This window comes from Erpetoichthys calabaricus, chromosome 13, assembly GCF_900747795.2.
Source record: "Erpetoichthys calabaricus chromosome 13, fErpCal1.3, whole genome shotgun sequence".
In the NCBI taxonomy this organism is placed as follows: Eukaryota; Metazoa; Chordata; class Cladistia; order Polypteriformes; family Polypteridae; genus Erpetoichthys; species Erpetoichthys calabaricus.
In genome coordinates this window covers 11,699,709-11,715,845 of record NC_041406.2, presented here as the reverse complement: position 1 = coordinate 11,715,845, position 16,137 = coordinate 11,699,709, and the positions used below count along the sequence as shown (strand labels likewise).

At 34.6% G+C, this 16,137-nt stretch overlaps 1 protein-coding gene across 4 annotated transcripts in view; it reads left to right on the top strand.

Annotated features, from left to right (window-relative positions):
- Positions 1-16,137, top strand: part of triob (trio Rho guanine nucleotide exchange factor b) — a 317,404-nt gene that overhangs the window by 218,469 nt on the left and 82,798 nt on the right. For 3 of the 4 annotated variants that reach the window (XM_028817963.2, XM_028817965.2, XM_028817966.2), the window contains exons 29-36: positions 943-1,035; positions 1,572-1,683; positions 2,727-2,917; positions 5,110-5,211; positions 6,538-6,567; positions 6,651-6,790; positions 8,548-8,647; positions 12,351-12,594. In XM_028817963.2, the coding sequence (XP_028673796.1) occupies positions 943-1,035; positions 1,572-1,683; positions 2,727-2,917; positions 5,110-5,211; positions 6,538-6,567; positions 6,651-6,790; positions 8,548-8,647; positions 12,351-12,594 (1,012 nt within the window). The remainder of the gene's footprint in view (positions 1-942; positions 1,036-1,571; positions 1,684-2,726; positions 2,918-5,109; positions 5,212-6,537; positions 6,568-6,650; positions 6,791-8,547; positions 8,648-12,350; positions 12,595-16,137) is intronic. The other variant, XM_028817964.2, reaches the window with a different exon arrangement.

The window sequence follows — 16,137 nt, the reverse complement described above, 5'->3', positions numbered from 1 at the left end:
TTGTTTCTGTAAAGAGTGATTTTCAATTGAATATTTTTTGTTGCTGTGAGCATTTCTTTTTAAATATGGCAGTGAGCTTTGATTTTAAGTTGAGACACCACTTTTGTAAAGTTTTCTAGAGTTTCATACGCTTGTGTTAGTTTCCTTCCACTGCTCTCAAGCATACAGTACAGTGACTTGACTGGTATAAGCTGGGGGAGAGTGTGTGTTGCAACCTTTTGTGGTATGGTGTCCCATCCAGATATAGTACCTTTTTTGCCAGAGAAAACTACAACTTCCTGTATCACTGCCATGATCAAAATGGACTAAATGAATTAAAATTTTATCTTATGAAGAAATTAGTTTGTTAGTAGTATGTCATTATACAACAACAACAACATTTATTTATATAGCATATTTTCATACAAAAAGTAGCTCAAAGTGCTTTACATAATGAAATAATTATACACCTTTTCTCATATTTTTGTATGTGCTTTATGCAGTATTCTTGGCGAGTTTGCTGTTATTACATTATACTTAGATACTGAACTTTTGTAGTAAATTAAAGTTTCTGTTCCTCATGAAGTCTGCTAAGGCTGTGTCAGACGTCATTGGTTACAGCTCCTTTGAGGTATACAGGACAGTTGTAAGATGCTGTTTGTTTTTTTCTTTTTTTCCAAAAAATAATTTAAAGATATTTTTTCAAAAATAACATGATTTGATTGGAAATAAGTTGCAGAGTAAAGTAATACATCATTCTTGAAAACTTTTTTGCCTTGTGTACTGTTAAGTTACTTTTTTCACTCTAAATTCTTACTAAGGATTTTATTCTCTAATTCGTTGAAGTGGGTTCTGAAATCTACCTTTGCTTTGTGAAATCAGTGAATATACTTGTCTTCTCTTCATGTTTTCGATCTGAATTTCCATTTATCCACCTTGTTAACTGTATATGATGTTTTGCAGGAAATACAACAAAGGCACAGATTGGCCAACTCAATTTCCTCATATCTCATCAAGCCTGTGCAAAGAATAACTAAATACCAACTTCTTCTCAAGGTAATCTGTTTTCAGCTGTAGTTTACACTAAACTAAAGTTTAGTTGACTTTTAAAAGGAAGCAGTAATAGTGACGTCCAGAAATAACTACATTTAAAAAAAATTCAAAACACCTTAGTATTATAAAATATGTCATTAATGCCATTTGAAAATAGGTAAGATTTTTTTTTGTTTGATGACATGACATCTTTTATTGGCTAACTGAACAGATTGCAATATGCAAGCTTTCAAGGCAACTTCGGCTCCTCTTTCAGGCAACTTGTAAATAATACAAATATTTAAATTAAGTAGATTTTGTGCCAATCATTCTCTGAATGGTATCTGTGTTCCACTTCCTCATGAAAGTATGAAAATGTCTTCATTTTGCATGTTTAGAGGCCACTAATGCTTGGGAAGTTTGCTGATCTCCAAACATGAGCTAGAATAATTGCAATATTAAAAAGCCAGAATTTTAGGTTATTTTACATTTGTTCATAGTTGATTTCTTAAAGAAAAAAAAATTGATTTTAACGTTTTAATTTTTTTTTTCTAAATTAGGAGCTGTTAACCTGTTGTGAAGAAGGTAAAGGTGAAATTAAAGATGGTCTGGAAGTAATGCTTAGTGTACCAAAGCGAGCAAATGATGCTATGCATCTCAGCATGCTAGAAGGTAAGTCATTTTCATTTAACCATTTCTTCTTATCATTGATTGTACATTAAAGTATAACCTTCTGCAAATTTAGTGTATAGGGAATGGAAGGAGCGAGGTGCAAAAATTGAAATTGGCACTGCACATGGTTAAGTGTTTTTTCCTACATCATGCTGAAGGGCCTGTTATTCTATAGTCTGTCTCAGTCACTAAAGCATCAATGTGTTGGGCTGTCGGGTGGAAATAAAATAAAGAAGTAAATGCTCCCCAGAGAGTCCCTGTCACCCCACATCATTATGAAAAGAATCTTACATACTCTTTTTGTGTTTCACTCACTTTGCTGTGTGGTGGCATAAAAACAAAATACACATCCCGCAACACTCTTGTTCTCTCACGCTCACAGTTGCACATGGGGGTGTGAAAAAGAGTGAGACATGCACTTCTGTACACTCATCCACCACAGGAGAAGAAAGAGGATAATAAGAGCGATACATTCCTCTGTGTAACTCACGTAATGTGTCACTTAACCTGCCATGGAGGTGTGTGAGAGGAAGAGACCTGCACCTACTGTATTAAGGTGTAAGGAGAAAAGAAATACAACCCTCTTGTGTTCTCACCAGCCTCACCTTACTTGACACATGTAATTGCTGACTTACTCAACACATATACAGTATCTTTAAATCTCTATGTCACCAGGCCAAGTGGTATTTTTGTAAAATACTGCTCATATTTATATATGGCATTTTGCACTATATGGAAGTTTCCACTATACACCATGCTTAGTAACATCATGTTTAGGTAATGTGAGGTTCTACTATAATTTGATCTAGCAGACTTTTTGAAGTGTTGTGTTGAGCATTGATGCATTTAATAATCATGTTTTATCTTTTGTTTCCATGTATTCAACAAAACAGCAGCCCAGCTTTTTAACTGCTATTTTTTCCTAATAAATAGAGAACAGTATTTTAGGTTAAACAAATATTTTCTTTAAACCATTAAAGCTACAGTCAAGATACAACTAAAATAAAACACATTACCTTCAGCATGACAATGCTTTCTTTTAGGATTTGATGAGAACATAGAATCTCAGGGTGAGCTAATTCTTCAGGAATCCTTTCAAGTATGGGATCCAAAAACGCTGATTCGAAAAGGCAGAGAAAGACACCTTTTCCTATTTGAAATGTCTTTGGTGTTCAGCAAAGAAGTCAAAGATTCTAATGGAAGAAGTAAATATATCTACAAAAGCAAACTCTTTGTAAGTATATGTAGTCATTCCTAATTTATTCGGGTTAGCTGTGATTACTCTGGTCTGCAAAAAATAAAAACGTGTTTTTTTTCCCCACTCCTGCCAAAGACTTGAGGTGTGCTTTATAGTTTGAGGATGGTGAATCCAGGCTTTGAGAGATGAAGGTTCAAAATACATAAAATATATATTTTAAATTGATAAAGTACAACTTTTTTTTGGCGGTGGTACAATTTTGGTGCAGACTTTTACTGTGTATAACAAAAAAAAAATCAATTTTACATTGTGAGACTGTTTCATGCTAAAGAAATTTGGTTTGAGGTCTTGAAGAAAATTTGGAGTGTGAAGATATATACTGTTTGTGTATGGTCCTGGCACCCCCACACTTCTTTCATAAAATGAACCACTTCTCTTAGAAAATTGTTGCAATTACAAATTCTTTGGTCTGCACATGTGTATTTCTTTTATTTGCATTGGAACAACACAAAAACGCATGGACATTATACTATAAGTTTGCTTCTTTGGTTTCCTCTTGTTTGATCCACTCTGTTATCCTGAACCTCTTTACCTGTTTTAGCTCTAATTTTTAGACAAATTTTAATTTATTTTAATTCATTTTCAAACCTTTCTTAAAACATGTTTTCATTTTGTTATTATGGATTATTCAGTGTAGATTGACAGACAAAATGGCAACTTGATCAATTTAAATTAAAATCTGCTTCACAGTAAAGTTTGCAGAAAGTGAAGGGATCTGAATTCCTAAATCTAGTATGGTCCTTGGCTGGTCCTACCAATGTGCTTAGGAGAATGAGAAGTGGGTATCAAAACCATTACTCTGTCCATTAGCTAGAACTAGTGTAACAGTGTGAGTTGGTTATTAGCTTCCTTGGAGTTGGGAGAACATCATGAGGGGAAAATGTTTGTGTCTTTGGGCACACCTGGTATTGTATAATAGCCTCATATTCTGTAGTGGTTGTATACCATGTAGAGCAAGCATTAGACCTAATAACCACCATACCACTACACAGCCATCACCATGTTTGAGAGCTGGCAACAGATGACATTGGTTGAGACATCATTTGGCTTGCATAGTAAATACTGTAAGGTAAGACCTGGTAGTCCAGATTCCATCCATCCATCCATTTTCCAACCCGCTGAATCCGAACACAGGGTCACGGGGGTCTGCTGGAGCCAATCCCAGCCAACACAGGGCACAAGGCAGGAACCAATCCTGGGCAGGGTGCCAACCCATCGCAGAGTCCAGATTCCCTTTTCCATTATTTAGGGGTCCAGAGCTTGTCATTGTCTTTTTTTGCATTTGCTTTGGATTCAAGTATTTTCTGATTGACAATCCTGCAGTAAATTATAGTTCTGAATAGCTCATAACATACATTTTTTGTTGAGATTGCTTCACAGGAGTTTGCAGATTACGTTTTTTTCCATTCTGTTAATTTTTGAGACTATGCTTTTGTGGCTTTCAACAAACGTGTTAATTGTTCACGTACCAACTTGTGATCATTTTTTTGTCTTTGCAGTTTAAACATGTTTGGCATATGCTGTAGTTATTTTCAAGACATTATTATTTAACATGACAATTTTCTCACAATTTGCACACTAAATATTTGGCCTCGCAATGCAGTTAGCTACATCATTTTGCTTTGAAGACTTGTGTGCAAATTATAAGACTTTTTTTTTTTTTTTAAATTGCCGACACGTTTGGGACTTTCAAAACTCGATGTTTTTTTGGAAGAAATAAGTGGATAGGACTGGCGTGCTTTGTTGGGCTGAATGGCCTGTTCTCGTCTAGTGTGTTCTAGTGTTCTAATGTTTCTAATGGTCAGTCAACCTAACATAATGTAAGACATTTGTAACTGAATTTGCACTTGGAGTTGAACTAATTTTTGATGTGGTGTTATTTTGTGTACTGCTGGTGTATAATCTATGCAAACAGTTGTACACATATCAATGCATGTGAAGTGCCTTTGTATGGTGTTCACTGTACAAAAGTGTTAAATAAATTGAGACCATTTGTTGCTGCTATATGGTTCTGATCTATTCATCTGCTAAAGTCAGATTAAGATGCTTACAAAATTAGATGTATAGACGTTGACATGACAGAGCTGGTAGCAGTATACTTTCTTGTGTTACTGATATGTTTAACTATTTTTTCCTCTTTTTTTTTTTTTTTTTTTTTTTTTTAAAAGACTTCTGAGCTGGGTGTCACAGAGCATGTTGAGGGAGATCCTTGTAAGTTTGCTCTTTGGGTTGGGCGGACTCCAACCAATGACAATAAAATTGTCCTAAAGGTAAATTTTTTAAAAAAAGGATATTTTTTCCCCCCGTGAATGTGGTGCATTTTTATAGCACAGCATGAATTTGTGAGATTGACACTCCTGCTTTTTTTGGGGAATGCTTATTGTGGAACACATTTGCTTATGTGTTTAGAAATGCTGTTATTGTTTTATACATATGTATTGCATGTTGGGCTGTGTAAATCATTTGCCTATGTGCTGCTTGTAATAGCGTTGTGTCATGATCTGAAAAGCATGATGACAAAAATATCAAGTTTTTACAACTTGTTATTTAAGATCCTGGTTACCTGGATATTTGTTTTCTTAGCTATTGCCATCTTGAATTTGTGTGCAATTTTACAGTTCTATCCTACTTAAAATGAGATTTTCAAACTTGAAGCATTTATCCAGATATCACAATGGATTGGTAAAAAATTAATTGATTTCCATTAAGTATATGTTTTAGAGAGAGTTAAGTCCCCAAACAACTGATTTTATCCCATTGTATTTGTGAAAATCTTGAATGTTGATTCCACTCTCATTTTTGTATTTTATTTTTATGAATACGTAGGCCTCTTTTAAATAAAATACTCTTAGTTTGTTAGGTAAATCACATAAGGATGATTATGTAGACTATAAAAAGGTTTGGTTTCCTCACTATATTATTACTTCTAAACAATAGTTATATTTTTGGCACTCAGTGTAGCCTGTTATCCAAGAAGCTGAGCTCTGAAGCTCGTTGTCACAGTTTTAATTGCAACTTCCTATTCACTCTTTGAGCCTGAGTATTTTACTTAACATACTTGTGCTAAAAACCTTAGAAATATATTTAGAAATGAACTGTTGAAGGGAAGACAACTGTGAAAATATACCAAGTATGTTTGTCCTTATGTGGAGGAAGATATTTTGCCAGGGCAATTGTCCTCCATGGTAAACTCAAATTATTACTGTTAAACTGATTGTCCCTGCCGAATTATTTGTTTAATATTATTTTGATTTATGTTTTTTAATTATTCTGAAAAAATTCATTTTGCTATTAGTACTTGCCAATTATTGCACACCCAAAATTGGCCAGTTCAAAAAAACAAAATAGAAACTTCCAACTAAGGTGTTCAGTGTATGTTGGTATAGTTAAAACCATTCACTGAAAATAAGTTTAATTCTTTGTTAGCTACAAAGTTTTGCATGCTATTAGTTTGTTGTCTGTCTTAAATCTTAATACACAATTGATGAAAACACACTTACACTTTGGATTAAATGTTTAGTTCAAAAGTCAGTTAATACATATGTTATCCTGATGGTGTAAAAACAGTGAAATTCTCTTCTGTATTTTAACTTAAGCCAAGTCAGGGATGCAAACATGGAGCAATGGTGAGTATTCTGATACATTTCTCTTTCTTGTCAAATACTGTTTGATGTGATATATTTAATATCTGGCTTTGTTGGTTTGATAGGCATCCAGCATTGAAAATAAACAAGACTGGATTAAACACATTAGAGAGGTAATCCAGGAGAGGACCATACATTTAAAAGGTGCTCTGAAAGAGCCAATTCACATCCCCAAGCCAACCACAACTAAAATGAAAGGGAGAAGGTAAATACACCTCTACTTTTGTTTTTTTTTTATGTATATAGTGATATTCAAGTCTTTTATAATTATAAATTCAGAGTACTTCTTAGTGTATGGTTTCCCTTAAGGACAGTTTGTCTTGGATAAAAATCTTTTGTTCCTAGTATGATTTTATTTCTGTATACCACAGATGATGAAAACAGTAGAATAAAGTGGAATCCACTTCACTTGTCATTACTATGGATGATTTAGTGCAGTGTAACAGTGGCCTGGCAATGAGTCCTTCATTTGTGATACAACAATTCACAGCTCAGTTTCCTTTGTCTTAAAGTATTCATTAAAAAATACCAAGCAACATTTGTCACTCTCTCTACCCACCTCCAATAATCAATTTCTGTATTTCATTGAATAAAACATTTTCTCTGTGAATTTGACTTACTTCTTCCTATATATCACTTGGGAACCGACCCTGACCCCAAAAAATTATAAGGAGGACAATATATAATCATAAAGAAAGGTATTTAATAAAATAATTAGCATAAAGGTTTTACTTTAATAAAAATATAAAACGAGACCTAAAGACCACTGGGTCCACTTTCCCTTGTTGATTGCCTGCTTGGTCCCTTTGTATTTTTTTTTATTCTTCTCCCCTGTACGCACGTCTTCCCAACTCCAACCTTACTTGGAGGCCTTTAATAACTATCCAGGAATGATTTCTGGGGCAGGGTTTTAATGGTTTGAAATGTGTTCTTTTTCATTCTGTGCTTGAGTATGAATCACAGTGCCAATAAATGCCAATAAATGGACCTAATTTTAGAGTCCCTTTTCTGGACACCATGGTGACCTGGTGACACATGGACTTTTTTTCACTCATCTCTGCTTGGATCTTGTCTTGTGATTTGCTCTTAGGCCGATGATTGTTACCTTTTCAAAGCCACTTTTCTCTGTTAAGCTGCCGCAGTGTCTTCTCAAAAATATGCACCTGCTCTTACTCTTTAAAAAATTCTGCATTATCATAAATTAAAATTCAAGGGCGGAGTGGTGGCTCTGAGGCTAAGGATCTGTGCTGGTATCCAGAAGGTTGCCGGTTCTAATCCCTGTTACTGCCAAAAGAGATCCTACTCTGCTGGGCCCTTGAGCAAGACCCTTAACCCGCAATTGCTCCAAGGGTGGTGTACAATGGCTGACCCTGTGCTCTGACCCCTAAGGGGTATATGAAAACTAACAAATTCCTAGTACAAGAAATTGTATAAGGCGAAATAAAGAAGAAGAAAATTTTTTTTCATGAAATTCAATTGGTCACAAAGTACTTCCGTATATTAATAAATAGCCTGATTGGTTAGTTCATATGCAAATGTCCATTAGTTTTTAGAAAGCTTATCTTTTCAACAGTTATGTCTTTTAGTAGTGCTTTATCTTGCAATGTATGTGCCCCCTTTCTAAAACCCTGTCAAGGCTTGTTTAATGATGCACCTCTTTTCTTTGCTAGATACGTTGTTGCCACTCAATTGTCTAGTCCTGTCCATCCTATCGAGCACTTGCAGACATGTACAAAACATACTGTCTGGCTGTTGCTGCAGTACTTTCTCACAAACCCTATAATGTGCACTGAGTGGTTTATAATACCATAACCTGTTTTCAACATTGACGCAACCAACGTGGTCCAAAGGGGACCCATCATAAGTGTTTTGTGCTTTGGTAGAAGTGCAGTTATTAAGTGTGATTGAGTTGCAGCAGTTACTGTATGTTCCTGTAAGTTAACATGCTTTATTTGGTTTTAGGGATGGGGAGGATTTGGACAGTCAGGGTGAAGGAAGTAGCCAACCCGATACAATATCAATTGCTTCACGGACCTCTCAGAATACCCTAGATAGTGATAAGGTACGTGTTTGCCATTTTTAATGTAAAAGCTTATTGTGTGAATATAATTTAATTACTTATGTTTGACTTAATTTTTGTGTGTGTGTGTTTTTTTTTTTAACTGAATACCTGGAAGTATTTGTGTAACATGACTTTCACATTCTTCGATAGAAAATTTAGTTAGTTAGGTACATCCACAGTAATTTTGTAGATGACATTGTTTTTCTGGCTATAGAACAGTAAAATGTCTGTAATGACCAGTACACACAGATGAATAGATAGATAGATAGATAGATAGATAGATAGATAGATAGATAGATAGATAGATAGATAGATAGATAGATAGATAGATAGATAGATACATACATACATACATACATACTCACTCACTCACTCACTCACTCACTCACTCACTCACTCACTCACTCACTCACTCACTCACTCACTCACTCACTCACTCACTCACTCACTCACTCACTCACTCACTCACTCACTCACTCACTCACTCACTCACTCACTCACTCACTCACTCACTCACTCACTCACTCACTCACTCACTCATTCATTCATTCATTCATTCATTCATTCCCAAGGGGAAATTCACAATAGGAAGAGAAATGAAAGACAAATAGTTTTCTTCAGTATTAACAGCCTTCCACTTAAATTGGCAGAGTTTAAGGCAATGACTCAAATTATATTAGTACAAGTAAGAAACATTTTAACAAAACTTGTAAGGATCCTGCTCTTCCTGGATGGTAACCTACATACCTCAGATTAAGTATTTTATGTGATTAGAAGCTGAAACTGTTTTTTTCTTTCACAAAACTAATAATCTGCCACATACTTAAATTGACTAGTTAAGAGACGATAGTTGCCAAAAAAAAAAAAATCCTCTCGATGAAAGCCATAGGCCTCCTAAATAAAAAACAGGGCGGAGTGGTGGCTCTGATGCTAAGGATCTGTGCTGGTATCCTGAAGGTTGCCGGTTCGAATCTCTGTCACTGCCAAAAGAGATCCTACTTTGCTGGGCCCTTGAGCAAGACCCTTAACCTGTAATTGCTCCAGGGGTGCTGTACAATGGCTGACCCTTTGCTCTGACCCCAAGGGGTATGCGAAAAATAACAAATTCCTAATACAAGAAATTGAATAAGGCGAAATAAAGAACAAAAAAAAAAAAATATCCAAATCTATATTTCTCTAATAATCTGTTAATTTTATTAGTAGGATTTGGAAACACCAACAACTATGGGAGAAGTTGACTTTTAACAAGAAAAGTTCCAAAGGTCTTTCTTTATTGATTGTTATTTGTAATCTACTGGAGACTGTGAATGTGACTTTTATGGATACAGAATTGTAAATATTTTAGTTTATGCTGCTAGATGTTTTCATTCTTTTGTTAAACTTTAACTTTGCTCCTTAATTACAGTAAATTCATAGAAGAAAGAGACAGTGTTGTTGATTCATTTGGGTTTCTTTTACCCTTTCAAAAAGATAATAGCAATTCATCATTTTCAATATTTGAATGAAGCAGTTGCATCTTTCATTCATCATGGACTATTTTTGTAGCAGCTTTGACAGTGAAATTGTTCAGCATAGTTGTTGTATGTATCATTCTACCAGCATCTTCTATATAGACTGTATTGAACAGTACATATCTGTGCATTTGTTAATGTAATTCAAATCATCAGGCAAAGGTTAAATAAGAAAGCTTTGAACAAATATGTAAGCTTGTTTTACTAATCCATCCATTTTCTGCACCTGTAAATCAATGCAGTAAATTTATACTGATGCTGAACATTTCTAAAGACAACCTGGGTAGCTGCTGCATGTTTTTCCTTTTTATATATGTTAATAAATCCTTTTTTTCTTTTTTTTCTTTAATGGCACATGGCAGTGCATTTATCATCAGCAATACGTAATAAGGGCTTATCTTCCATCAATAATTAAACTCTTTAAAGCTTTTACAATTGAAAAAGTGGAAATGGCACAGCAGTTCTAAAAATGTAGACAATTCTTTTATTGTCAATTGAAAACAAAGCAGGTTTAATACAGAGTCTGAAGCAAACTCATGAACCTGAAATAAAGTTAAATGCTCCCCAAAAAATTGTTTTGAAAGTATGAATTTAACATTAATATTTTTTGTGTCCTTTAATCCTGTACGCTGTGCTGTGTTGTAATCCCCTTTTCTTTGGAAAGCACCATATGATATGGCTAGATTGAAGTGACTTAAGTAATTTACCAAGTGTAATTTATTATTCTCACTGTAGTTCTTCTTGCAGTGCAAATGAAATTGTTTTTTGTATTGGAATTGCTACAAAATTTTATAGGCTATTGACTTCTCTGGCTGAGTGAAAACTAACTGGAATTTCACACTAAACTTTGTATGGCTTTTCCACCACATAAAGGTGATACTCACAAATGCAAGTCTTCCTTAGATCCTCAGACAGAGCAAAGGTAAGACTGAGTACAACACAGAGGTTCACAAGAGGCTTGACATAGAAAATGAAAGTAAAGGAACATGTTTTAGAACCTGATAGAATAGCAGATATAACATCTTTGTGCCGTTTAAAAAATACAAAAACATCTCACTTCTTGGATATGCCTGAGTGTGCCATGCAGTGGACCATTGTTCTATCCAGAGCCAGTTTCTTCCTTGCTTTCCACAATCCTGTAGCAAATAAAGCATTTGAAAAATATAATTGGCTAGATTAATGTGCACATTTTTTTGCATGCTACCATAAACAACATTGTAACTTGATAGCTTTCTTTTTGACTATTTTCACACATGAAAGGTTGGTTTTGGTTGCATACGTGCCAAAAAATATGATAATTAGGTTTCTGGAGATGTACAAATCAACCCCAATACAAGTGAGTTTGCCCTTTGATGGACCAGCATCCTGTTCAAGGTTGGCGGATTTCCTTCTTTAATTTGTTGTTTCATAATGAGCCCCCTGCTTTAGACGGACACACTTCATAAAGACAGGAGTTTTTAAAGTCATGGTGTCATTACACTTTTTTTTAACTGGTCATAGTTTCTATTATAAAGTATTTAGATAGAGGTGAGGAAAGTGTGGTTGTCACTTATTGCTTTGAAGTATATGGAAAGCGATCCCTTTCCTTGTAAGATTTCTTATACTGTATTGTTTGGCAGTTTGTCAAAGCAGGCATGAACAAATTAATAGATGTCAAAAACTTTAGAATTGCATGAAAACAAATTAATCTCCTTTGAAAAAAAATTAACTGTCTTGAAATTGCTGTGTAATTTGCCCATGAGTGGTTTTTATTACTGTATATTGTTGTTCTATAAATAATTGAGAGATAAAGGAAAAAATCTGGTGGGATGGAATCTTAAGATGACTTGCACGAAAGGGTGTTGCTTGGCTTCTTCCCACAGCCCTTTATTTTATGAATCAAAAATACAGTATGTTGTAATACAAGCGGCAGTGGATGTGATTGGAATTTGCAGCACAGAAAACTGAAATGGTTGATGCCTTTAACAAAGCCCATTAAGAACGTTAAATTATTCAAACGCTAATATTTAATACTCAAGCACGCCATAGTTCATTAGTTCATAACTTTAGAAACATCATTGAAAAATAGCTCTTTTCTATAACACCATCACAATGGTTCTTTCATTAATGAAATCTCAACTACTAGAATATTCCAATGTGACAACAAAATTTATTTTTGTGAAACCTTTTTTTTTTTTTTTCCCATGTTGCAGCTATCTGGAGGATGTGAACTGACTGTGGTGATACATGATTTTCTGGCCAGTAATAGCAATGAACTAACAGTACGAAGAGGTCAGACTGTGGAGATCTTGGAGCGGCCACATGATAAGCCTGACTGGTGCTTGGTGCGGACTACAGACAGGTCGCCTGCAGCTGAAGGCCTGGTGCCTTGTGGTACACTCTGCATTGCCCATTCTCGGAGCAGTATGGAAATGGAGGGGATTTTTAACCACAAAGGTAAGGTGAAAATTGTTACACCATGTTGATCTTGTCTTTATTTGAATACTTGCTATTGATTAAACTGACTTCTGATCTCTGCATTGAAAGGCACATAATTTGGACATTGTGTAAAATATTGAAAACTAAAAGTGTAATGTTTAAAACTTTTATGCAGAAACCAGATGGCAAAGTCTTAGCAGAAACATGAATTATTAATTTAAAAAATTTTTTTTTTTTTAGTATTTCCCTTGCTGTGAATAAGAACATATATTTTTCAGCTGGATAGAAATGTAAAGGATGTTCACGAGTACAATTTATGCAAATATTAGCATTTTGTATTAATAACACTATTCTGCAAAAAAGTTTTTTTTTGCTCCCATCAAAAATTTTAGGTATTTTTTTTTATAGTTTTGAGTGTGCTGTATCAAATCTGTCAACAGGATTGCTGTATCACTTCATTTTTAGGATGAAGATTTAAAATGAACATACACAATTTTAGAGAAATATATTTTTTAAAATTATTATTTAGCCTTCCAAAAATCATTGACACATATTATTGTTTTAAATATAATTACATACAAAACATAGTCACCTGGTAGTTGTTTTTCCTCATTTATATTCCTCTGAAAGTGTTTCGCTTCAGAATGACCAACAGAAGTCTGCTGGCATAGACTCGCTCCACTTTCCACGCCTATCCATTAGAGCCAATGTCTTGGTTGATTCTCTTCCCATGTTCATCAGAGACCACTCTCATGCAAATAAGAGTGTAGGACATGGATATTTATTGACTTGTTGCACCCGAGTGCTAGGCAGGAAGGGTGAAGCACCTCAAATAATTCTTGTACCTTTCTGCCATTGTATCCTTTTACCATTTGCTTAACTGGTCAGGACAATGAATCAATCAACCCAACCTTGCATATTTATGTAAAAAAACACTTAAACAACAACTTTCTTTCCTCTGAACAATACAAAGGCATCTTTCAAACAAAAAAATACTGATTGAGAACAAAAAAATGTGTAGCAAATACTTAACGTTAAGAATGAGGAAGACTGACTTTTTTTTTTTAGCTCACTATATACCTTAAGTAATATTCTGTGCATAAAAATATGTATGCCAAAAAATTTTTTTTTCAAAACAGTTTTTCACTCATTGCAATGTCTGGTAGAATTGGTTTGTGGTAGAGAAACTCCACCAGTTCTGGAATTGGATTCAGCACACCTAAATCTAGGGGCGGCGCAGTGGGTAGCGCTGCTGCCTCGCAGTTTGCATGTTCTACCTGTGTTTGCGTGGGTTTTTTCCGGCTAATCCGGTTTCCTCCCACAGTCCAAAGATATGCAGGTTTAGGTGCATTGGTGATTCTAAATTTCCCTAGTGCGCGCTCGGTGTGTGTGTGTGTGCCCGCCCGCCTGTTGGCTGGGATTGGCTCCAGCAGATCCCTGTGACCCTGTGTTAGGATATAGCAGCTATAAAGCGGTAGACAGATAGACAGAACAAGTGCTAAAACCACATGTTTGGAAATCACTCTAGGCTCTGTAAACTAAATTTGAGTGACAGTGTCACATTTTTTCTCTTAATTCATTCCTGGTTAAAAATGTATTTTCATTACCATATATAGGCTATCATAAACATTTATATATTTGAAAAAGTTTTTCGCCTGATTTAATTTCTAGTAGCAAGGCAATTGATCTGCTTTCCGCTTGACCTTTTGGTTTCCAGTGTTGCTCCTTTGCCTGTAGAAACACTTTGTCTTCAAAGACATTTCGGTATTTTGAAAGCCCTTCAAGTGAAAGTAAGTTTCATTTTAAAACTGGCTGAAACAATGAGAAATATATATAAGAGTTTTAAGGCAACATTAGAAATATAGTGTAGATGTTCAGAGGCTCTCCTGTTTAAAAGTAAAACAATCTTGTATGTTTTGTTTTCATTGGAAGATCTTTATGGAAAACAGTTTTGTTAACATCTGCCAGACTCATAACAGATGTTAGTGCATTTGAGCAGACCATATTTTACTAAATTAAGAGCTAATTTTTTTTATTATTCTATCAATCCACATTCAGTAGCTTCAGGGCATTCTAAGCAAAGGTTTTTTTTCAAGGTGGTAATTAAGTATTGTTAACAAATGGCAAGTATAGACTTATCTCCGTCATGCAACTTTTAATACTGTGCATGATTCATAAAAGCTTTTTTCTTTGTATAAATTTTAAGGTATTTTTTGTATTTGGTAAGTATTTTTGTTTCTATTTTTGTACCACAAAGAGGAGAAAAATCACAAGATCAGTTTGATTAGTAGCATTAAAGAATTGTATGCTTAGTTGTCTGCCTTTTCTGTGTAGGTCATTGGAGCCCGAGGATCTGTCTCAGTCTCATAGCGCTTTTTGGCAAATTTCTTTTCCAGACAGCCAGACAAAAGCTGGCTTACTATGTCTCAATACTTGATTTAGAATTAAACAAAAAAAATCCTGTACCTGTGGTGTTTTCAGCTAATTTGATCATCTTCATACTTTCATAGTGTGTAAGGTTTTTGAAAAGAGTGTGATTTTTCAGAGAAAAAAATAGAGAAGATTTAATCTACTTCCCCAAAGATGAAACAATGGATTAAATCTAAACAAGATTTAGTAAATGGCAGTTGGTTTATTTTTTTTCCACTATACCAATGTATTTAATACTAATGTGTTATTTAAGAGTTTGAAGTGTATTCTTTTATAGACAGGATATAACCGCTTAATCAGTGATATACAATTGCTGAGCACTTTGTCATGAGCATGAAAACTAATTACAGTAATTAATCTTTATAGTAATCAAGACAAAAACGCATCATTAGACAGCAGAAGATGTTAAGCCTCCTTAATGTTTTACCATCTGCCCGGTGTCGTCTTGCCTTACAGATTCTTCAAAGATCACTTTTTTTCCCCATTAAATTTGATAAAGCATTAATTTTGAGTCCTACATGAAAGTGTCAGTTATTCTGGTGCGTTTTCCTGAAATATTCTTTCATGCAGAAAGAAAATGTTGCCGTTTTTTAAATGAAGAGCTAAGCAATTTGACAGCTGGGCATTATTGAGACAAGCAGTATACAACTTATCAATGTGTCTTTTAAACTATTCACTGACAAATTTGGAAAAACATTGAATAGGTTAATTTGAGGGTTTATTGGTGATTTACTAAAGTGGGTTAGAGATATAAACTAGTCTCTAACACTTTCTGAAAATTCAGTTTTTAAATGCTTGCTTTGTCTGATGTCCTTCTTGTTAATTACTAATGCACTTTGAATTTGTCAAACAATTTTCAGCTAAGCACACTTAAAAGGTAGTTAAGACTTGGATAGTTTTCTGTGGACAGTGTTATGTGTTTGTGTTGTAACTCTATACATTATTTTCCGTCTTTTCTAGCACAGAACAGAAATGTTTATATATCATGTCGTTATGCCGAATGAGCTCCCCCCTTTTCATTTCCTCTTTATCTGTTAATTAATCAGAGATGTTAAATTCAGATTAGTGATAAAAAATATTTTCCCTTTGAGGTATCAAGCTTGATGTGTCTCCATCCATTTGGGATACCAG